This window comes from Macaca thibetana, chromosome 1 (genome assembly GCF_024542745.1).
Source record: "Macaca thibetana thibetana isolate TM-01 chromosome 1, ASM2454274v1, whole genome shotgun sequence".
Taxonomy (NCBI): Eukaryota; Metazoa; Chordata; class Mammalia; order Primates; family Cercopithecidae; genus Macaca; species Macaca thibetana.
The window spans coordinates 44,219,590-44,243,385 of record NC_065578.1 but is presented as its reverse complement, the minus strand read 5'-3'; the positions used below and the strand labels follow the sequence as shown (position 1 = coordinate 44,243,385).

The window sequence follows — 23,796 nt, the reverse complement described above, 5'->3', positions numbered from 1 at the left end:
AGCTGTAGACAGGCATGGTGACTCACACCTATAATCCCAGCACTCTGGGAGGCCCAGGTAGGAGGATTGCTTGAGGCCAGGAGTTTGAGACCAGGCTGGGCAACATGGTGAGACCCTGTCTTTACAAAAATAAAATAAAGGCTGGGCACAGTGGCTTACCCCTGTAATCCCAGCACTTTGGGAGGCCGAGGCAGGTGATCACCTGAGGTCGGGAGTTCAAGACCAGCCTAACCAACATGGAGAAACCCCATCTCTACTAAAAATACAAAAAATTAGCCAGGCATGGTGGTGCATGCCTGTAATCCCAGCTGCTCGGGAGGCTGAGGCAGAAGAATTGCTTGAACCTGAGAGGCAGAGGTTGCAGTAAGCCAAGATCACACCATTCCACTTCAGCCTGGGCAACAAGAGCAGAACTCCATCTCAAAATAAATAATTAATTAATTTAATTAAACTAAATATGCCAGGCACAGTGGCTCACACCTGTAATCCCAGGACTTTGGGAGGCTGAGGCAGGTGGCTCACTTAGGCCAGGAGGTCGAAACCAGCCTGGCCAACATAGCAAACCCCAGTTCTACCAAAAATACAAAAATTTGTCAGTCATGGTGGCACATGCCTGTAGTCCCAGCTACTCTGGAGGCTGAGGCACGAGAATCATTTGAACCCAGGAGGCAGAGGTTGCAATGAGCCAAGATCACGCCACTGCACTCCAGCCTGGGCAATAGAGTGAGACTCTGTCTCAAAAATAAATTTTTAAATAAAATAAAATTAGCAGAGCATGGTGGCATGTGCCTGTAGTACCAGCTATTCAGAAGACTCAGGTATCTCTTAAAACAAAAACCTGTAAAGCTGTATCCATGTATGCACTACCAGCAGGCAACCCAAAAGCAGACCACATGACCTTATAGCTGGCTGGTATGTTTGAGGCCAGCCCTTTCAACCCAAAGCAAGACAATAGAGAAGCTTTTATTTGACTCTCAGGGTCAAGGCTGGAGAGACTGATAAGAAGACCCAGGCAGGGACAGATAGCAGTTTGTCTCTATCACTGTCTAAAATTTTAACCTGCTTGTTTCCAGAACTGTTGCAGAGAGGAACCACAACCATCACAAACCTGGAGGGCTGGGTGGGCCACCCCCTGGATCCCATTGGCTGCCTGTTTCTCACTTTGACTGAGGCCTGCCGCCTGAATGATGATGGCTATCTGGAGATGTCAGGTACAGGGGTCAGCCTGAGGCAAACCAAGACTGCCCTTGTTGGCTAGAATAGTGGCTTACACCTGTAATCCTAGCATTTTGGGAGGCCAAGTTGGTGGATTACTTGAGTTCAGGAGTTCAAGACCAGCCTGGGCAACATGGCAAAACCCTGTCTCTACAAAATATTAGCCAAGTGTGGTGGCAGTCACCTGTAGTCCCAGCTACTTGGGGGCTGAGGCACTAGGATCTCTTGATCCCAGGAGATCGAGGCTGCAGTGAGTCAAGATTGCACCACTGCACTGCAATCTGGGTGACAAAGTGAGACCCTGTTTCATTAAAAAAAAAAAAAAGACTGCCCTTGTCAGCCCTTTTCTCCCTTCCAGACTCTGTTCTACCTCCTTTTGAAGTTTTTGTCCCCCTCTTGTCCAAACTAGAGCACCCTAAGAGGTTTCTTCATACTTGCCCATTTCCCACCTTCCTTTCCTACCCTGTGGTCTGGCCTTGTCCTGATTTCACATTTTACCTTGCCAGCCTTCCTTGTTCCTTTTATTTCCCTATCATAAATGCCTAAAGAATGTAATCCAAGAAGAATAACAAGTAATAGAGAAATTTCATCAGTCAGAGGCGAGAAGCTAGAGCAGTCTGAAAGTGGGAAAGAACTTCCATCGAGAATCCGTGTATCCCTTGCAATTGCATAATAATATTTTCTGGTTTCCTTTGAACTTTCTTTTAAATGATGGTTTTGTACCAATTTTACAAATAAGAACTAGAGGAGAATAATTTAATAGAGTCTCAAGACCTTATTAAGAGTAGCCAAGAATAGATACAAAATTGATTCTTTTTGCTTTTATGCCTTCACTTACTGTATACATATATCTACTTTAGTATTTAGCATGCTACATTACAATTTATTTACAAATAGTTCTCTTTTACTAGACTGTCAGCTACTTAAAAACAGAAATTATGACTTCTTTATCTTTGTGTTCCTAGCACTTAGTGGAGGACCTGACATTTAACAATCTTTCATAAATACTTATTGGATAGATGAGGGAGAAAAGAAAAGAAACCAAGACTTTGACTTTTAAACTGTGCTTACTTCCTGAAATTATGCATCCAGTGGTGGAGCATATGAGATAATAGTAACATAAAGGTTGCACATGTTACAAAAGTAAGAGTTTAACTGTATGGATTCAGATTTCTCTGGGTAGAGATATAAGGGATGGCCCCAAGTCAAGTGAGGACTGCTCCTTGTCTTCCCTCTGACCCCTTGCAAAGTGAATCATCATCTTTGGTCTGTTTCATCTGTACAGTGACATTTACATCTTGGAAACCTGAGTTTGCACTTGGGTTTATTCATTCACCACTAACACATAGCAATACCTAGAACAACAAGATGGTCTAATCCCTTTAAGGTGTTCACATTCTATGAAAGAGACAGAAACAAAAACAGACAATTACAACATTACATAATGTGCTAGCAAAAGATAAGATTTTATACTTCCCTAACTGGCTTAGCCAGTTCATATATTGAGAAGGAGGTGGGCCGGGCGCGGTAACTGTGGCCTGTACTCCCAGCACTTTGGGAGGCCAAGACAGGCAGATCACCTGAGGTCAGGAGTTCGAGACCACCCTGGCCAACATGGTGAAACCCCGTCTCTGCTAAAAATATAAAAATTAACTGGGTGTGGTGGTGTGCGCCTGTAATCCCAGCTACTTGGGAGGCTGAGGCAGACGAATTGCTTGAACCGTGGAGGCGGAGGTTGCAGTAAGCCGATATCGTACCACTGCTCTCCAGCCTGGGAAACAGAGCGAGACTCTATCTCAAAAAACAAACAAACAAAAAAAAGAGGTGGGGCTGGGCATGGTGGCTTATGCCTATAATCCCAGCATTTTGGGAGGCCAAGGTGGGAGAATCACTTGAGCCCAGGAGTTTGAGACTATATCTCGGGGCATCATAATGAGACCCTATCTCTACAAAAAAAATTTAAAAAGTATCTGGGCATGGTGGCATGTGCCTGTAGTCCCAGCTACTCAGGAAGCTGAGGTGGGAGGGTTGCTTGAGCCCAAGAGGTTGAGGCTGCATCAGTGAGCCATGATTGCACCACTACACTCCAGCCTTAGCAACCGAGCAAGACTCTGTCTCCAAAAAAATAAAAAAAGACAGAAGTGGGAATCTTTGTGGCTCTGTGTAACCTTCTTTTCAGTATATTTTCCTTACTATTCTGGGGTTCTGATTCAGCTTCCCTGTGATAGCTGTTGACCAAGCTGTATCCCAAAGATGGGAGGGAAAGACAGAAGACTAGGACAGACACGGTGGCTCACACCTGTAATCCCAGCACTTTGGGAGACTGAGGTAGGCAGATCACCTGAGGTCAGGAGTTTGAGTCCATCCTAGCCAACATGATGAAACCCCTCTCTACTAAAAATACAAAAATTAGATGTTGTGGCATGCTCCTGTAATCCCAGCTACTTGGGAGGCTGAGGCAGGAAAATCGCTTGAACCTGGGAGGCGGAGGCTGCAATGAGCTGAGATCGCACCACTGCACTCCAGCCTGGACAACAGAGCAAGATTCTGTCTCCAAAAAAAAAAAAAAAGAAAGAAAGAAGACTCTACCAAGCCTGACCTAAAGAATTTGGTGCCCTGTTGCCCTCAGATATGAATGAAAGCAGACCCCCTGTGTACCAGCATGTACCTATGGCTGCAGGCTCCCCAAACAGCAGTGAGTCCTACCTGTCATTGGCCTTGGAAGTTGCACTGATGGGCCTGGGTCAACAGAGGGTAATGCCTGAAGGCCTCTACGCACAGGACAAGGTATGCCGTAATGAGGAACAGCTCCTGAGCCAACTCCAAGAGCTGCAGCTGGACGATGAGCTAGTGCAAACACTGCAAAAGCAATGCATCTTACTGCTGGAAGGTAAGTAGAAAAGAGTCTCTTGTCATGGTGTCTTTGACCCATGACCCTGAGCTCCCCTCTTCAATAGAGTACAAGTACAGGAATATTTATGACATTAAAATGTAGTGAAGGTTCCCATGATTAGCAAACATGCATGAGATATTGGGGCTCAAGTCCAGACTGGCAAATGGAAGCATACAGATAAATAACTGGCTGACTTATCTTCCTCCAGGGGGCCCTTTCAGCGGTCTGGGAGAAGTCATCCACCGAGAGAGTGTTCCCATGCATACCTTTGCCAAGTATTTGTTCTCAGCTCTGCTGCCTCATGATCCAGACTTGTCCTATAAATTAGCTTTACGTGCCATGAGGTGGGTAGCCCTTTCCCAGTCCAGTTGCCTCCATCAAAGCAGAAGTGTCCAGTGTTCTTTTTCTTTGCTTATTTCACTTTCTTTTCTGTCCCTCTTTGTCATTCTGTTGGACCTGCTACCAAGTGTACCTTAAAATAGCTCAGATGTTTCTATATGATCTAGGATTCATATCTGGATTCCTTGTTGGTGACTTGGTTCCCTGGCAGTACTCATGGTTGATTGTCTGAGGAAGCCCCTGAGATGTTAATAAATAAGGAGCACTTAAGACCTGAGTCTTCCTGTTCAGTGGTTAGTCTGGCAAGCTGAGAAGGGGTCTGAGCCCTTCTATAGTTCAGCTGAATCAAGGTTCCCCAGCACAGGTCCCCAGAAGCAGCTGGGGGAAGTAGAGGTAAATATATTTACCCCAAGACTTGAGAACAATGAGCTATGGGCATTTTGTTTCCAAGCTAGAATAAGATCCTTGGTTTAGGCAGTTAAACTTAACTCTGTGATGTAGCAGACTATACAGAAGAACAATTTTAGTCAGACTGTAAGGCTGGGACAATACGTTAGCTAAAACAGGAAATTCCTTGGCACGTATTTCTTATACTTTTAGAAATAACCAGGCTGGGTACAGTGGCTCAAGCCTATAGTCCTAGCACTTTGGGAGGCTGAGGCAGGTAGATTGCTTGAGCCTAGGAGTTTGAGACCAGCCTGGGCAGCATGGTGAAACTCCGTCTCTACAAAAACAAAAAATACAAAAATTAGCCAGGCGTGGTGGTGCATACCTGAAGTCCCAGCTACTCAAGAGGCTGAGGTGGGAGGATTGCTTGAGCCCAGGAGGTCAGGGCTGCAGTGAGCTGTGATTGCGCCACTACACTCCAGCCTATGTGATAGAGACATTGTCTCAAAAATAAATAAAATAAACAACCCTATGATTCTTTTTTAAAATGTATTAACTTTTCTCTCTTCTTACAGTATATCATACTACTCAACCCGGTAGCTCTTAAACTGCCTTTCGCATCCATTTGTAGTGGAAACTATTCAGCGTTGAGTTCTCTTAAGTACCAAGGCACTCACCTCATATAGTGTATAGTACCACAGGTGTAAAAACCTTCAAAGCTCTTAGTTAATCCTTTCCTCTCCCCAGTTCCTCCCCAGCAAAGAGCAAGCTTCTCTAAGGTGGTTCAGAAGCCCAGGGTCTGGATGGTGGCTGATGATTCTTCCTGGGTCTTCCAGGTTACCTGTTTTAGAAAACTCAGCTTCTGCAGGCGACACAGCCCACCCTCACCATACGGTGTCTGTGGTGCCCAGCCGTTATCCTCGCTGGTTCACGCTTGGACACTTGGAATCACAGCAGTGTGAACTGGCCTCCACCATGCTGACTGCTGCCAAAGGTGAGCATAGATAGACCTTAAGCTCCAGCATCACCCATCTGCCTGCCCAGCATGGCCTGTCAAAGGCTTGGCCTGCAGTCTCCTGAGGAAGAGAAGCTCCTTGACCATTTAGAGTGATAGTGATCCTCACTTTGCTGCCATTAGAAAGAGCACCTGGATCCAAGCCAAAACTTTACCCTAGTAACTAATTGTAGGATCCCGAATATTTAAAATTAATTGATCTTTAAGTTACTTTTAAATCTAACCTTCTGTTTGATAAAATCACTTCACCTTTCTAAGCCTCAGTTTCAAATCTATAAAATGGGAATCATTGTCAATGACCTGTCAGCCTCCCAGGGCCACTGGAAGATCTAATGAAGTGATGACTAAGATAGAGCTGAACTTCTTACAGATAGAAGAGTTTGTGGGTTTTTTTCAGTGCCCTAGTAAAAGATAGGCAGTCCAAAGTGATTCTCAGGCCTTTAAGCTCACTTACATCCTGTTAGCTATGCAGGTTTCACCACAAACAGAAGTGAAAGTAAGCCGCTACATAAGAAGGAGCTATGATAAAATGCCAGCCACCATGAGCTCCTGAATATTTTGGACCAGGAAGCTACATGGATTTTGAAGATTTTTTAAAATTAAAAATAAGTTTATATGGTATCTTATTATTGTCCCCCCAAAAACACCGCTCATTACAGAAAAGGTAAAAGTTACATACAAATTAATATAAAAATGATCAGCAAACAAATACAAAAATAGAACAAAGGATATGATCAGACAGTTCACAGGAAAGGAGATACAAGTGGTTTTTAGACAACTAAAATGTCTGGTATCACATTAGAAATACAAATTAAAATTAGCCTGAGATAACATTTTTTACGGATCTTATTGGCAAAAATCAACAAATTTGATAATGTGCATTCATGTGAGGAGTGCCAAGTGGGGAGTGGTGGTAGCCTGCATGGAGTTTCAGATTCCAAGCAGGATAAGGAGGAGGACTACAGATCTAAGGAAATAAATGAATGATAAGCATAATAAACATGAAGAAAACTATACCAAGGCACATCATAACCAAAATGCTTAAAACCAATAATAGAAGAGAAAATCTACTTAGCAATCAGAGTAAAAAAGATACATTACAGACAAAGGACAAAAAAACAAGTATGAGAACAGATTTATCATTAGAAACAATGTAAGCCAGAAAACAGTGGGAAAAAAAATCCCTGAAAGTGCTTTTTTTAAAAAAATCATCAGGCCAAGCATGGTGGCTCACGCCTATAATCCCAGCACTTTGGGAGGCCAAGGCGGGCAGATCACTTGAGGTCAGGAGTTTGAGAACCCCATCTCTACTAAAAATACAAAAATTAGCTGGGCATCGTAGTGCACACCTGTAGTCCCAGCTACTCAGGAGGCTGGGGCACGAGAATCGCTTGAACCTGGGAGGCAGAGGTTGCGGTGAGCCGAGATCTCACCACTGCACTCCTGCCTGGGTGACAAAGTGAGACTCCATCTCAAAACAAAACCAAAAACTATCAAACTAGAATTTTATACCAATGAAAATATATTTCAGAAACAAAGATGAAGCCAGGTGCAGTGGCTCACACCTGTAATCCCAGCACTTCAGGAGGCCAAGGCAGAAGGATCACTTGAGACCAGGAGTTTGAGACTAGCCTGGGCAACATAGCAAGATCCTGTCTTTACAAAAAATTTTAAAAATTAGCCAGATGTACTGGCAAGCACCCGTAGTCCCAGCTACTGAGGAGGCTAAGGTAGAAGAACTGCATGAGCGCAGGAGTTAGAAACTGCAGTAAGCTACCATCATGACACTGCACTCCAACCTGGGTGACAGAGCAAGACCCTGACTCTTAAAAAAAGAGACAGAGAGAGAGAGGAACTGAAAATCTTTTTCAGACAACCACAGTACAATTAAAAATCGATGATAAAAAGATATTTAGAAAATATCTTAAGTTTGTGGAAATTAAACCACGTACATGTATATTACTCATGGAGCAAAGAAAAAAAATCACAAGAAAATTAGAAAATCTTTTGACTATATGAAAATGAAAGCACAAGTCAAAATTAGTGGAATGTAGCTAAGGTTTTCTTACACATTTTTAGCAATAAATGAAAACTGCTTCAAATCAGTGATCTCAGATTTCACTTTTTTTTTTTTTTTTTTTTTTTTTTTTTGAGACGGAGTCTCGCTCTGTTTCCCAGGCTGGAGTGCAGTGGTGCAATCTCTGCTCACTGCAAGCTCCACCACCCCAGATTCATGCTATTCTCCTGCCTCAGCCTCCCGAGTAGCTGGGACTACAGGTGCCCGCCACCATGCCCGGCTAATTTTTTTGTATTTTTAGTAGAGACAGGGTTTCACAGTGTTCGCCAGGATGGTCTCGATCTCTTGACCTCATGATCCGCCTGCCTCAGCCTCCCAAAGTGCTGGGATTACAGGCGTGAGCTGCTGCACCCAGCCCAGATTTTACTTTAAGAAGTCAGAAAAATAAAACCCAAAGTAAGCATAGGAAAGGAAATAATAAAGATCAGAGCAGACAGGTGCAGTGGCTCATGCCTGTAATCCCACCCCTTTGGGAGGCCAAGGAAGGCAGATGACTTGAAGCCAAGAGTTCAAGACCAGCCTGGCTAACATGGCAAAACTCCATTTCTACCAAAAAAAAAAAAATTAAGTGGGCATGGTGGCACACGCCTATAATCCCAGCTACTCGGGAGGCTGAGGTACTATAATCATCTGAACACAGGAGTTGGAGGCTGCAGTGAGCCAAGATCACACCAATGCACTCCATCCTGGGCAACAGAGTAAGACTCTGTCTCAAGAAAAAAAAAAACCAGAGCAAAAACCAATGAAATAGAGAATAATCAATGAAACCAAAAGCTGATTCTTTGAAAAGATCAATTAAGGCTGGGCACGGTGGCTCACGCCTGTAATCCCAACACTTTGGGAGCCGAGGCAGGTGGATTGCTTGAGATCAGGAGTTCGAGACAAGGCTGGCGCAATGGCAAAACCCTGTCTGTCCTAAAAAATACAAAAATTAGCCGGGCATGGTGGTGGGTGCCTGTAATCCCAGCTACTCAGGAGGCCGAGGCAGGGAGAATTGCTTGAACCAGGGAGGCAGAGATTGCAATGAGCCGAAATCACACCACTACACTCCATCCTGGAGGACAGAGTAAGGCTCTATCTCAAAAAAAAAAAAAAAGGAATGAATGAAAACATAAATCAAATTGAAATCCCTATCTAGACTGATCAAGAAAAAAGGAGATAAAAGGCGGAAATGACCAATATCAGGAATGAGAAAGGTGATATCACTACAGATTCTAAAGATATCAAAATGGTAATAGGAGAATATTACAAACAGCTTTATGCCAGTAAATTCAACAACACAGATGAAATGGACTAACTCCTTCGAAAACAAAACTGTCAAACTTCGCTTAAGAATAAATAAAAGCCAGGGCCAGGCTCACACCTGTAATCCCAGCACTTTGGGAGGCCGAGGCGGGTGGATAACCTGAAGTTAGGAGTTCAAGACCAGCCTGGCCAACACGGCAAAACCCTGTCTCTACTAAAAATACAAAAATTAGCCGGGCATGGGCCGGCTGCGGTGGCTCACGCCTGTAATCCCAGCACTTTGGGAGGCCGAGGCGGGTGGATCACGAGGTCAGGAGATCGAGATCATCCTGGCTAACATGGTGAAACCCCATCTCTACTAAAAATACAAAAAAATTAGCCAGGCGTGGTGGCGCATGCCTGTAGTCCCAGCTACTCGGAAGGCTGAGGCAGGAGAATGGCGTGAACCTGGGAGGCGGAGCTTGCAGTGTGCCGAGATTGCGCCACTGCGCTCCAGCCTGAGTGACAGAACAAGACTCCGTCTCAAAAAAAAAAAAAAAAAAATTAGCCAGGCATGGTGGCACATGCCTGTAACCCCAGCTACTCAGGAGGCTGAGGCACAAGAATCGCTTGAACTGGGAGGCAGAGGTTGCAGTGAGCCCCAAGATCATGCCACTGCACTCCAGCCTGGGCAACAGAGCGAGACTCCATCTCAATCAATCAATCATTAAAGGCCAAAGTGACTCACACCTGTAATCCTAACACTTAGGGAGGCTGAGGTGGGAAAATCAGTTAGAGGACAGGAGTTAGAGACCAGCCTGGGTAACATAGTGAGACCTTCTCTCTGCAAGAAATTTAAAAACTAGCTGGGCATGGTGGCACCCACCTGTAGTCCCAGCTACTCAGGAGGCTAAAGCAAGACAATTGCTTGAGCCCAGGAGTTTGAGGTTACAGTGAGCTATCGTGCCACTGCCTGGATGAGAAAGTGAGACCCTGTCTCTAAAAACATAACTATAAACAGGTAGGTAGGTAAAAAAAAAATGAACCAGCTATATGTCCAAAAGAATTGCAAGCAGGAACTCAAACAGATAGTTGTACAACAGTGTTTATAGTAACTTTATTCATTATAGCCAAATGTTCATCAACAGGTGAATGGATAAACAAAATGTGGTATATATAGACAATGGAATATTATTGAGCCATAAAAGGAATGAAAGTCTGATACATGCTACAACATGAGTGAACCTTGAGAACATGCTAAGTGAAATAAACTAGACACAAAAGGATAAATATTGTATGATTTGACTTATATGAGATACATAAAATAGCTGCAGTCAGGAAATATCAATGGATTCAAAGCTAGTGCATGAACATTTGAAGAACAAGATATTCATATAGTCTCAAAGTATCTCTTCACAAAGTACTTATCAATTATAGAGGAAAAATGTGTAACTTTACAAATTGGGAAACCTGGCCAACACCACTTTAATCAACTAGTCACAGTTAATATCATCAGAAATGGATGAAGTCAAAAACATAGATTAGCTGGGCGCGGTGTCTCAAGCCTGTAATCCCAGCACTTTGGGAGGCCAAGGCGGGTGGATCACGAGGTCAGGAGATTGAGACCATCCTGGCTAACCCGGTGAAACCCCGTCTCTACTAAAAATACCAAAAAAACTAGCCGGGTGAGGTGGCAGGCGCCTGTAGTCCCAGCTACTCGGGAGGCTGAGGCAGGAGAATGGCGTAAACCCAGGAGGTGGAGCTTGCAGTGAGCGGAGACTCGCGCCACTGCACTCCAGCCTGGGTGACAGAGCAAGACTCCGTCTCAAAAAAAAAAAAAACAAAAAAACATAGATTACCTGATAGGAAACAATAAGAACTCAGCATCACTTCTGTGATGTTACAGCCAAAAGTGCAAATGTACATCTAATAAGGAAACATCAGGAATACCAAATAAAGGACATGCTACAAAATAACTAGCCTGCAAAAGTGTCAAGGTTGTGAATGTCAAGGAAAGATGGGGAAATTTTTCCGAATTGAAGACTTAAGACACATGACAAACTAAGTGCAACACGTGAACTTGTATAAAATCTTTTTGCTATAAAAGACATTTTGGGGACGATTGGTGGAACTTGAATGTGGTTGGTGGTAGATGGTAGGAATGTATCTGTTAATTTGCTGCTTTTGATGGTTGTCTTGCGGGTGTAGAAGAGTGTCTTTGTAGGAAATACACACCACGATAGGAGTGATGGGGCATCAAGTCACTTACTTTCAAATGGTTCAGAGAGAAGAAAAAAACATTTCTGTTCTATTCTTCAAACTTTTCTTTACGTAAAATTATTTCAAACTAAAGGATTTGTTTTAAATTTTATTTTTTAGTAGAGACGAGGTCTTGCTATGTTACCCTAGCTGGCCTTGAACCCCTGGCCTCAAGTAATCCTCCCACCTTGAGCTCCCAAAATGCTGGGATTACAGGTGTGAGCCACCACACTTAGCCAAGGAAAAATTATTATTTTTATTTATTTATTTTTATTTTTTGAGACAGAGTCTCGCTCTGTCACCCAGGCTGGAATGCAGTGGCGTGATGTCGGCTCACTGCAACCTCCACCTCCTGGGTTCAAATGATTCTCATGCCTCAGCCTCCCAAGGAGCTGGGACTACAAGCGCCCACCACCACGCCCAGCTAATTTTTGTATTTTTAGTAGAGATAGGGTTTTGCCATGATGGCCAGGCTGGTCTTGAACTCCTGACCTCAGGTGATCCACCCACCTTGGCCTCCCAAAGTGCTGGGATTACAGGCATGAGCCACCACTCCTGGACAGCAAGGAGAATTTTTGATAAAAAATTATGTTGACAAAGGTGTGGAGAAACCTCTTTAAAATTCAACTATATGTTGTCTGTAAGAAACCCACTTTAAAGACACAGATAGATTAAAAGTAGAGATGGAACCAGTAACCTAAATGTAAGAGCTAAAGCCTTAAAACTCTTACATGAAAACATATGAATAAGTCTTCATGACCTTGGGTAAGCCAATGGATTCTTAGCTATGACATCAAAAGCATGAGCAACAAAAAATATATATAGATAGGTAAATTAGATTTCATCAAAATTTAAATCTTGTGTGCATCAAAGAGCATTATCAAGAAAGTGAAAAGAGCAGCCAGGCATGGTGGCTTATGCCTGTAATCCCAGCACTTTGGAAGGCTGAGGTGGGCGGATCACCTGAGGTCAGGAGTTCAAGACCAGCCTGGCCAACAGGGCGAAACCCCACATGTACTAAAAATACAAAAATTAGCTAGATGTGGTAGCGCATGCCTGTAGTCCCAGCTACTTGGGAGGCTGAGGCAGGAGAATCACTTGAACCTGGAGGCAGAGGTTGCAGTGAGCCGAGATCATGCCACTGCATTCCAGCCTGGGCGACAGAGTGAAACTCCACCAAAAAAAAAAAAAAAAAAAGACAGAGAAAGAAAGAAAAGAAAGAGCGAGACATGGTGATTCACACCCATAATCCCAGTGGTTTGGGAGGATCACTTGAGCCTGGGAGGTCAAGGCTGAAGTGAACCATGATCACACGACTACACTGCAGCCTAGGCAAGAGTAAGACCTTTTCTCAAAAAATAGGCCAGGTGAAGTGGTTCATGCCTGTAATCCCAGCACTTTGAGAGGCCGAGGCAATCACGTGAGGTTAGTAGTTTGAGACCAGACTGACCAACATGGACAAACCCTGTCTCTACAAAAATACAAAAATTAGCCAGGCATGGTGGCAGGTGCCTGTAATCCCAGCTACTCAGGAGGCTGAGGCAGAAGAATCACTTGAACCAGGAGGCAGAGGTTGCAGTGAGCTGAGATCATGCCGCTGCACTCCAGCCTGGGCAACAGAGTGAGACTCTGCCTCAAAAAAAAAAAAAAAATTTTTTAATAAAAATAATTATAAAATAAATAATCTAAGCTTGCACATTAGTAAAATAGAGAAAGAATAACAATCAGTTTATAAGTTAAGCTTCCACATTGGGCAAATAGCGAAAGAAGAGCAATGTAAATCTAAAGTTAGTGGAAGAAAATAAATAACAAAAATTAGAGCAGAAATTAGTGAAATTGAAAGTAGAAAAACAACAGGCAAAAATCAATAAAAGCAAGAGTGATTCTTTGAAAAGACCAATAAAATTGATAAACCTTTAGGCTAACCAAGAAAAAAGAGAGGAGATATAAATTACTAATATTATAAATGAAAGAGGGGCCATCAGTACTGATCCCATGGACATTAAAAGGATAATAAAAATTTTTTTGAACTCTATGCCCACCAATTTGATAACTTAGATAATTAGTTGGACCAATTTCTTGAAAAACACTACAAAAACTCACAGAAGGAGAAATAAATAATCTGAATAGGCCCATATTTGTTAGAGAAATTGAATTAATAATAACCTTCCAAAACAGAAAACACCAGGCTCAGATTATTTCACTGGCGAGTTCTACCAAATATTTAAGGAATAAATGGTACTGATTGTCTAAAGTCTCTTCCAGAAAATAGAAGCAGAGGAAACACTTGCTTATTCTATGAGGCCAGCATTACTCTAAAACAAAACTAAATAAAGACATTACAAGAAAGGAAAAGTACAGATCAGTATGACTCATGAGCATAAATGCAAAAATCCTGAACAAATTTTAGCAAATCAAACCCAATAGTGTATAAAAAGAATGAACCATAAGTAGGATTTATTTCAGGTATGTTAGTTGTCTCAATGCTTGAAAATCAATTAATGGAATCCATTAATTCCATTAATGGAATTTATTCTTTCCACAGGCAAAGAAGAAAAGTCATTCATCAGTAAATGCAGGAAAAGCATAACTGACACCCATTCATAATTTTAAAAAACGCTTAGCAAACTAGGAATAGAGGAGAACTGCCTCAACTTGATAAAGAACTTCTACCAAAAAACCTACAGTTACCGTCTGGGTGTGGTGGCTCACACTTGTAATCCTAGCACTTTGGGAGGCCAAGATGAGAGAATTGCTTGAGCCTGGGAGTTCAAGACCAGCCTGGACAACATAGCAAGACCTCATCACTACTAAAAAATAAAAAATAGCCAGTTGTGGTGGGCACACTCCTGTAGTTCCAGCTTGGGAGGCTGAGGCAAGAGGATCACTTGAGCCTGGGAAGTCAAGGCTGCAGTGAACCGTGATTGTGTACTGCACTCCAGTCTGGGCAAAAGAGCTTAAAGACAAAAAATTAAAACCTACAGCTATAACTACCATTACACTTAATGGTGAGAAACTAGATGCTTTCCCTTTAAGATCAGGAATAAGACAAGGATGTTCCCTCTTGCCACCTCTATTCAGCATCATACTGGAAGTTCCTAACTAATACAATAAGATAGGAAAAGGAAATAAATGATACACAGATGCTGCCTGACTAATGACAGGGTTATGTCCCAATAAACCCATCATAAGGATCAAAAATTCTTAAGTGAAATCATTGTAAGCCAATTGGAAAGGAAGAAATAAATCTGTCTTTGTTCACAAATGACATGATTGACTATGTGTGAATCCCAAAGAATCAATTTTTTTAAAAACTGGAACTAACAAGTAATTATAGCAAGTTTGCAGTATATAAGGTTAATATGCAAAATTCAATTGCTTTCCTATATGCCAGCAAAGAACAATTGGACTTTGAAATTTAAAACACAGTACTATTTACATTAGCACCCCAAAAATGAAGTACTTAGGAATAAATCTAACAAAATATGTATAAGATCGATATGAGGAATACTGTAAAACTTGGATGAAAAAAATCAAAGATGATTTAAATAAATAGAAATGGTCCATGTTCATGGATAAAATGAATGTATATTAGAAGGTCAGTTCTTCCCAACTTGATTTATAGATTTAACACAATCCCAATCAAAATCCCAGCAATTTATTTTGTGCATATCAACAAACCCTTTCTAAACTTTATGTTGAAAAACAAAAGACCTAGAATAGCCAACGTAATATTGAAGAACAAGTCAGAGGCCTGATACTACCCAGTGGAAACACTTACTGTAATATTAATCAAGACAGTGTGGTACTGTTGAAAAACTGACAAATAGATCAATGGAACAAAATTAAAAGCTCAGAAATAGACTCACACAAATATAATCAACTGATATTGAGAAAGGACCAAAAGATTGTCTTTTCAACAAATGGTGCTAGAAAATCTGGACATTCACATGCAAAAAGAAATTAATATAGACACTGACCTTAGACCTTTCACAAAAATTAACTCAAAATGGATCATAGACCTAAAGGTAAAACACAAAACTATAAAATGTCTAGAGGATGGCCAGGCGCAGTGGCTCACGCCTGCAATCCCAGCACTTTGGGAGGCTGAGGCAGGTGGATCATCTGAGGTCAGGAGTTCAAGACCAGCCTGGCCAACATGGTGAAACCCCATCTCTACTAAAAATATAAAAATTACCTGGGCGTGGTGTCACGCACCTGTAATCCAAGCTACTCAGGAGGCTGAGACCAGGAGAATATCTTTAACCCAGGAGGCAGAGGTCGCAGTTAGCCTACACATGAATGTTTGGAGCATCTTTATTTATAATTGCTCCAAACTGGAAGTAACCAAAATGTTCTTCAAAAGGTAGATGGATAAATAAATTGTCGTATATCCATAGAATTGATTATTATTTCTAAATAAAAAGACATGGCTTCTCAAGCCACACACACTCAAAAAAAAAAAAAAAAAAAAAAAAGACATGGAAGTTTTGGGTGTAAACTCTGAGGGAAACAAAGATATGGAGGAACCTTAAATGTGTATTGCATGTTGTAAGAAGCCAATCTGTATTATCACACTAGCCTTTAAGTTTAAAAAAAAAAAAAAAAGAAAAGAAAGAAAAAAGCCAGTCTGAAAAGGCTACTTACTGTATGCTTCCAAGTATATGATATTCTGGAAAAGGCAAAACTATGAAAACAGTAAAAAGATCATGGCCGGGCGTGGTGGCTCAAGCCTGTAATCCCAGCACTTTGGGAGGCCGAGACGGGTGGATCACGAGGTCAGGAGATCGAGACCATCCTGGCTAACACGGTGAAACCCCGCCTCTACTAAAAAATACAAAAAACTAGCCGGGCGAGGTGGCGGGCACCTGTAGTCCCAGCTACTCGGGAGGCTGAGGCAGGAGAATGGCGTAAACCTGGGAGGTGGAGTTTGCAGTGAGCTGAGATCCGGCCACTGCACTCCAGCCTGGGCGACAGAGCGAGACTCCGTCTAAAAAAAAAAAAAAAAAAAAAAAAAAAGATCAATAGTTGCCAGGGACTTAGAGGGAATGGAGAAAGGGATGAACAGATAGAACACAGGAGATTTGTAGAGAAGTGAAACTATTTTATATGACACTGTAATAGCAGATTAATAACACACATTTGTCAAAACCCATACAACTGTATAACACAGAGTGAACCCTAATGTAAACTGTAGACTTGAGTTAATAATATATGTATATTGGTTCATCAAATGTACCACACTAATAATAATGTACAGTCAGCCCTTTGTATCTGTGGGTTCTGCATCTGTGGATTCAACCAACCGTGGATCAAAAATATTCAGGAAAAAAAACTCATCAAAGCTCCAGAAAGCAAAACTTTAATTTGCTGGGCACAAAGCACTATGTTGAATCTACATGTAATGATGTATAAACATTGTATTAGATATTATAAATAATCTAGAGGTGATTTAAAGTATAGGGGAGGATATGATGGTAGGTTATGAGAGACTTGAGCATCCTCAGATTTTGGTATCCAAGGGAAGTCATGGAACCAATCTCCCACAGGTGCGGAGGGATTACTGTATTAATACTGGTTTACCAAATATACCACATTAATATAAGATGTTAATAATAGGGGATATATGGGAATTCTCTGTACTATCTGATCAATTTCCTGTAAACCTGAAACTGCTCTAAAGACGTAGTCTATTAACTTAAAAAACTTTTTAAAGATGATAGAAGAATAAAGGAAATCTCTTGCATAATCCTGGCACCCAAAAACAACTATGAATAAGACATTTGTGTCCGGGCGCGGTGGCTCAAGCCTGTAATCCCAGCACTTTGGGAGGCCGAGACGGGCGGATCACGAGGTCAGGAGATCAAGACCATCCTGGCTAACACGGTGAAACCCCGTCTCTACTAAAAAATACAAAAAAACTAGCCGGGCGAGGTGGCGGGCGCCTGTAGTACCAGCTACTCGGGAGGCTGAGGCAGGAGAATGGCATAAACCTGGGAGGCGGCGCTTGCAGTGAGCTGAGATCCGGCCACTGCACTCCAGCCTGGGCGACAGAGCCAGACTCCGTCTCAAAAAAAAAAAAAAAAAAAAAAAAAATACAAAAAACTAGCTGGGCGAGGTGGCGGGGGCCTGTAGTCCCAGCTACTTGGGAGGCTGAGGCAGGAGAATGGCGTGAACCCGAGAGGCGGAGCTTGCAGTGAGCTGAGATCCAGCCACTGCACTCCAGCCTGGGCGACAGAGCAAGACTCAGTCTCAAAAAAAAAAAAAGACATTTGCATAAATATTCCTGGAGATTTTCTATTCATATATATTTACACACACTATGTATCTTTTTTATAAAAATAGAATCATAGAATATTATAAATTATTTATAATTCTCACAACAATCCTAAAGGTTATTGTTTCCATTTTATAGATGAAGTTATTGAACTCTTTCCTTTTTTTTTTTTTTTTTTGAGACAGAGTCTCACTGTGTCACCCAGGCTAGAGTGCAGTGGCCCAATCTTGGCTCACTGCAACCTCCACCTCCCAGGTTCAAGTCATTCTCCTGCCTCAGCCTCCTGAGTAGCTGGGACTACAGGCGCATGCCACCATGCCTGACTAATTTTTGTATTTTTTTTAGTAGAGACAGGGTTTCACCATTTGGCCAGGCTGGTCTCGAACTCCTGACCTCAAGTGATTCACCCACCTCAGCCTCACAAAGTGCTGGGATTACAGGCAAGAGCCACTGCGCCCAACCTGAAGTCATTAAACTCTTAAATGGCTGAACCAGGTTCAGTCCCCAGTGTGTTTTATTCCAAAGCCTATAGTCATACCGCCATTCCTCCTCTTTGACTTTATCAGCAGTTACAAAGCAAAACATAAGGCCTACTGTTTGTTCTATCTTTACTTAACATGTTTGTCCTTTATAAGATGTAGCAGTCTTTCATACACTACTGCCTTCATCCAGCAACCTTCACTTCATATGATGTTATATTCCTTAACTCTTTGTGCTTTGTATAGAATCCCTGCCTATTGAATAAGAAGTGGTGGCCCTGCTCCTTTTTGCTCCAGGGAGCTGTAGTGAGAAGTCGACAGTGGGACTGGCATTCTTTTTTGGCAGTAATGTGGCTTTCTGTCTACTGTATAGCTCTGGAAATTCAAGTGTTCAAGAAAATTATTTCTGGTACTTAAAGATCCTGAGGGCAGAGGGTATTCAGTAGAGACAGATGAAAAGGTGGAGAGAATAGGACTCACATGGGGTCTGGGGAAGGGAGGAGCCTCAATGTGTTTAGTGGAGACAGCTTGATAACCCAGAAGGGGCGGTAGCATTCAGAAGCATTCAATGAATTAATAGCAGCCATTTCAACCACCTGTTGAACTACCTGTTGCGATCAGCTGACTGTTTAGTAAAACATTAAAATAGACCCTGCTCCTGCTCTTGGCATCTATAGGAGACACTTTGAGACTCCGAACAATTCTGGAAGCAATACAGAAGCACATTCATTCTTCCTCCCTCATCTTCAAACTGGCCCAAGATGCATTCAAGATTGCTACTCCCACTGACAGTAGTACTGACAGCACCCTGCTCAACGTTGCCCTGGAACTTGGGTTACAGGTATGGAAGAAGAGTGGGCCATCCTCAGTTTAGACTTCTGCCCTAGTGACACTTGGGAGAAGGTAAGATCTCTGGGAGACTGGGCATAGGCCAAGTCTGGCTCTTTCTTTGTGCCCAGAACACAAGTTCTAGACAAGGGAAAAGGCAAGGATTTCATAAATTGGGCTCCACTTTTAAGTTAAGGCCAGAAGCAAGATACAGCTTTAGGCTCCATGGGGTCCCTGTCTTCTGTCTACCTCCCCATTTCTGCAAGTCAAGTAAGGTATGATAATAAGGACTTTGCTGCACATCATCAGAGAAGCTTCCTATCTGATTGGTGGGAGAGCTAGGAAAGAAATTAAACTGTATTTTATATTTATCAGGGGAAAGACCACTGTTTAAAGCACCAGAAAATATTTGTTGCATAAATGAATGGCAAGGGGAGGGAGAGGTCACAACAGTTAGGCATAGCCCACTGGAAAGGCCTCTTTTGTGCCCAGGTGATGCGGATGACCTTATCAACCCTTAACTGGAGACGCAGGGAGATGGTACGATGGTTGGTGACCTGTGCTACAGAAGTGGGTGAGTCTCCCACCTCCCTCTACTCCCAGCGGAAAGGGGTTTCTAGGCCCTACTCTTGGGACAGGACAGTGAATCCTTAGAGCTCTCATATTCCTATTCCTGATGGCCTAAGAAAGGATGGGGCTGCTGGTAGGAGAAGGTGGCCTCTGTTCAGCCAGCCCAAGCCCTGTCCTCATTGCTTGAACCATATCCTGATGTCAGCAGCACTTGATTCTCTCATCAGAGACATGTCTAAGAGAATGAATTTTCAGTTGTTACTCAAGTGCTCCCTTGGGAGGTAGTGGGCCCAGTGGTTTGGTCCCCATCCCTGTCCATGCTTGTGAAAAACCCCAGACAACTTGGAGGCTCAGGACCCTTTCTAAAGCCCAAAGCCCCAGCACAAGACTCTACCCTGAGAGGCCCCACTTCAGCTAGAACCCTGGCAGATCTGCAACCCATGCCTCAGGGCAAGCAAACCCCAGGCTGTACTGTCCCATCCTTGTGAGGGGTCAAGAGCACCTGCAGAAACCTTCAACCCTCTAACCTGGGGAAAGAAGGGATAGAAAGAGACCCCAAACAGGGTCTGGCCATCTGGGATGCTCCCCTTGCCCTGGTTTGCCTCATATCATCTCAGGGTTGCTGAGGGGGGAGAACTCATCGCTGCAGGCCAAGTTCAAACCCCAAATGGTAATCTCGGTAGACCTGAATCAGGACCCAGATGGCCACGGCTGAGCTCAGGCTCTCCCTGACAGGTGTGCGGGCCCTGGTGAGCATCTTGCAGAGCTGGTACACACTCTTCACCCCTACTGAGGCTACTAGTATTGTAGCTGCCACAGCCGTATCCCACACCACTATCCTGCGCCTCAGTCTTGACTATCCACAGCGGGAGGAACTGGCTAGCTGTGCTCGCACGCTGGCCCTACAGTGTGCTATGAAGGATCCACAGAGCTGTGCCCTGTCAGCCCTTACCCTCTGTGAGAAAGACCACATCGCCTTTGAGGCAGCCTATCAGATTGCCATTGATGCGGCTGCTGGTGGCATGACCCATTCGCAGCTGTTCACCATCGCCCGCTACATGGAGCTCCGTGGCTACCCGCTCCGTGCCTTCAAGCTGGCCTCACTGGCCATGAGCCATCTTAACCTGGCCTACAACCAGGATACTCATCCCGCCATCAATGATGTGCTCTGGGCTTGTGCTCTCAGCCACTCTCTGGGCAAGAATGAGCTGGCAGCTCTCATCCCCCTGGTGGTGAAGAGTGTGCACTGTGCCACAGTGCTTTCAGACATCTTACGACGCTGCACAGTGACTGCACCTGGCCTGGCCGGCATCCCAGGCCGCCGCAGCTCTGGAAAGCTCATGTCCACTGACAAAGCTCCATTGCGCCAGTTGTTGGATGCCACCATCAATGCCTATATCAACACTACACACTCACGCCTAACACACATCAGCCCTCGCCACTATGGAGAGTTCATTGAGTTTCTAAGCAAGGCTCGGGAGACCTTCCTGCTGCCCCAGGATGGCCACCTGCAATTTGCCCAGTTCATCGACAACCTCAAACAGATCTACAAAGGCAAGAAAAAACTGATGCTGCTGGTGCGAGAGCGCTTTGGCTGAGAGAGCAGATAGCTCACCGCCAGGGCAGCCTGGGTTCCCAGGTAGTATCACGTCAGGCCAAGGACACTGAAACATTTGTCCACCCTGAGAGGACTCTGAGCACCTGTGGCTGAGGCCAAAGGACCACAGGGCTAAGGATGGGGAAAGTCTAACTCTAGTTGATATGCCTACCTTGGCAAGCTTCTCACTACAGCCTACTGTTCATGGAGGAGCTGGGCCCTGCAGATCGACCAGAAACCCCACAACATGCCACCTCATGCCCCTGTATCCAGCGTGTCCTGAGCATTGGCCCTGTCTCCCTTGGCAAACACAGAACACTGTTCCGTCTCAGGGATTGCTTAACCAGAGAAACAAACACATCTATGGGACTGTAAATACTATAGTATATGTGTTGCTAATTATTGTAAACTTACAACTATTTATCATTGTGGTTTTGATTTGATGGGCACTTGAAGTAGCTGTGGGTAGGAGGATATGCTTATTTTCTGAGGAGACTCACAACCATTTCTCAGGTTTCCCTTGCAGAGTGTATGCTGGTAGCAGTGGAAGAGTGGGGTGCCAAGGAGAAAAATGGCCAGTTAGAATCAATCCCAAGTCTAGTCTATGCAGAATCCCCCACCTACAGACAGGGCATTTATAGCCCAGTGGTGAGTGAGGGACAGAGGCCAGGACTGGACTTAGACTTTTGCCTCACAAAACTATGAGGACATTGAAGCTCCTGCCTCACACAGCTTCTTCAGGAGCCTGCTGAACGCCTGAGAAACAAGTGCAGGGAGAAGATGAAGGTCTGGGAAGCTGCTGAGTTCATAATATTCATCTACTCTGGTCACCTTTGTGTTAGAGAGTGTGTGGTTTCATCTATAATCGTGTGTGTATCTGTATGGCTAAGTACATGTGTCTATGTGCATAGATACATCTGTGCATGCCTGTCTGTATGTGCACATATATATTTATGTGTATGTGTCAGTTCTATGGCTGTGTACCTGTGTGAATATGTGCACACTGGACTGGGTTTCTACCTGAGGATATACACATTTTGCATACATGTGAGGATGCACATCTATGTGCAAATGCACTGTTTGTGCATATTTAGTGTGTATGTGTATCTGGGCACACATGAGTGCATGTGTATAAACATGTTTGTATCTGTGTGTATGCTTGTTATCCATGCGCCCGTGTCTTTATATGTGTAACTGAGCATATTTCTACATGTAGGGATGTCTGTGTATTCATGTTTGAGGATCTGCATGAATGTGTCCTTCCTTTTTGCCAAATTTCTCTTTGCTGTTCCTCTTAAATCTCTCTCACCAGCTAAACGTTTGTTCCCCATCTCTGTGCCGCCTCTATTCATTCTCTCACCAAACAAGCTTCTAAGCACCAATCTCCCTCTGCCATCAGATTGGCTGCTTTAGCTCCACAGTTCTCTTCTCACCCCATACTTGCTTTCTTCCCCTGCCTTTCTACCTCAAGCTTCCTCTGCCTGCTTTTGTCACAGTCTCATTGCTCGCTGACTTGGAGGCTAGGGCTGGTCTGCTCTTAGCCTCTTCCTTCCTAATTTCTAGCCCTAGTGGGCAGCCCTGTCTTAGCCCTAGCTGACCTCCACAGTGTATCATGTTCCTGCTACCTTCCTGACCTCTATGCTCGGCCTGGAATTGTTACAGGAGGTAGCAAAGGCATTCAGAAGAGTCAGTTGGATACCAGTGTCTTGGTGTTTACTGTTTCATATCTTAGTTCCTGAGTTAGGGGTGGGGTGTGATAGGGAAGGGGTGGTATAGCTAGAATGTGAACTAAGAACTTCTCCATCTGCTTTACTTTTTATTTGACAAACTGTCACTTTTTTTACTCCAAACTGACGAAGAAGTTGTATTTGCCGTTTGTGGCTACTCAAGTCTTACTGTCCAGCCAAGGGCCCCTATGTCTCAGCCCAATGGGTTGGTTAAAAAAAAGAGAGAAGCCACTCTCATTCTGTATCACAGTTGCCCTTTTTTAGCAAGTGTGTGAACTCACAGTGCTTTTCTATTAATAAATCATGGATCACATAAACGATCATTTTTCTAAAAGCAGAAATTGTGTTCCTTCATTAAATGAAACCCATCTCTACCTTCTGCATTGCCCTGGCTGGGCCGGGGAGCTGGTTCAGCCTACAGCACAGTGGGCTCCTAGTGGTCCAAGGAGATGCAGAATGACAGATAAAGAATTTCTTGCCATACCAGACCCTTCTCCAGAGCTTACAGACACCTCAGAGCCTTGTCCTGGGAAGCAGGTACCACCAGGAAGGGTGGAAACACCAAGATCTTGAGAAAATTAAAGGGGATGCTCAGAAAATAATATAAAGCAACCTTGAGTGCCAGAGGGTCTTTTGGTTTCAGAGGACTTCTTGCCTTGATGATGGACTTGTGTAAAGCTCTAATCCTAAGCAACCTAGCTCTGAGCTTTGATGTCCTCCCTATATTTTGGTGTCAAAGCTGAGGGTCCCTCATGTTCTCCTTGCTCACCTAGACTCCATCTTCTTCCCCATGCCTCTCTGAAGTATTCTAACCCCTTCTGTGCCCCTTTTTGATGTATTATACTTCCCTTCCTCCCCAGACATAAAGCCCTATCAATTTAGCCTTTGTATACTGTGAGGACCCCACCC

The 23,796-nt window shown here is 43.7% G+C and overlaps 2 protein-coding genes across 3 annotated transcripts in view; both read left to right on the top strand.

Annotated features, from left to right (window-relative positions):
• Positions 1-23,224, top strand: part of ZSWIM5 (zinc finger SWIM-type containing 5) — a 192,937-nt gene extending 169,713 nt beyond the window's left edge. For both annotated transcript variants that reach the window (XM_050797641.1, XM_050797650.1), the window contains exons 8-14: positions 1,074-1,211; positions 3,845-4,105; positions 4,317-4,452; positions 5,671-5,828; positions 18,843-19,006; positions 19,486-19,567; positions 20,299-23,224. In XM_050797641.1, coding sequence (XP_050653598.1) covers positions 1,074-1,211; positions 3,845-4,105; positions 4,317-4,452; positions 5,671-5,828; positions 18,843-19,006; positions 19,486-19,567; positions 20,299-21,161 — 1,802 coding nt within the window. In that variant the 3' untranslated portion in view covers positions 21,162-23,224. The remainder of the gene's footprint in view (positions 1-1,073; positions 1,212-3,844; positions 4,106-4,316; positions 4,453-5,670; positions 5,829-18,842; positions 19,007-19,485; positions 19,568-20,298) is intronic.
• The window catches only part of EIF2B3 (eukaryotic translation initiation factor 2B subunit gamma), a 349,397-nt gene that overhangs the window by 151,574 nt on the left and 174,027 nt on the right, over positions 1-23,796 (top strand). The window lies entirely within an intron of this gene.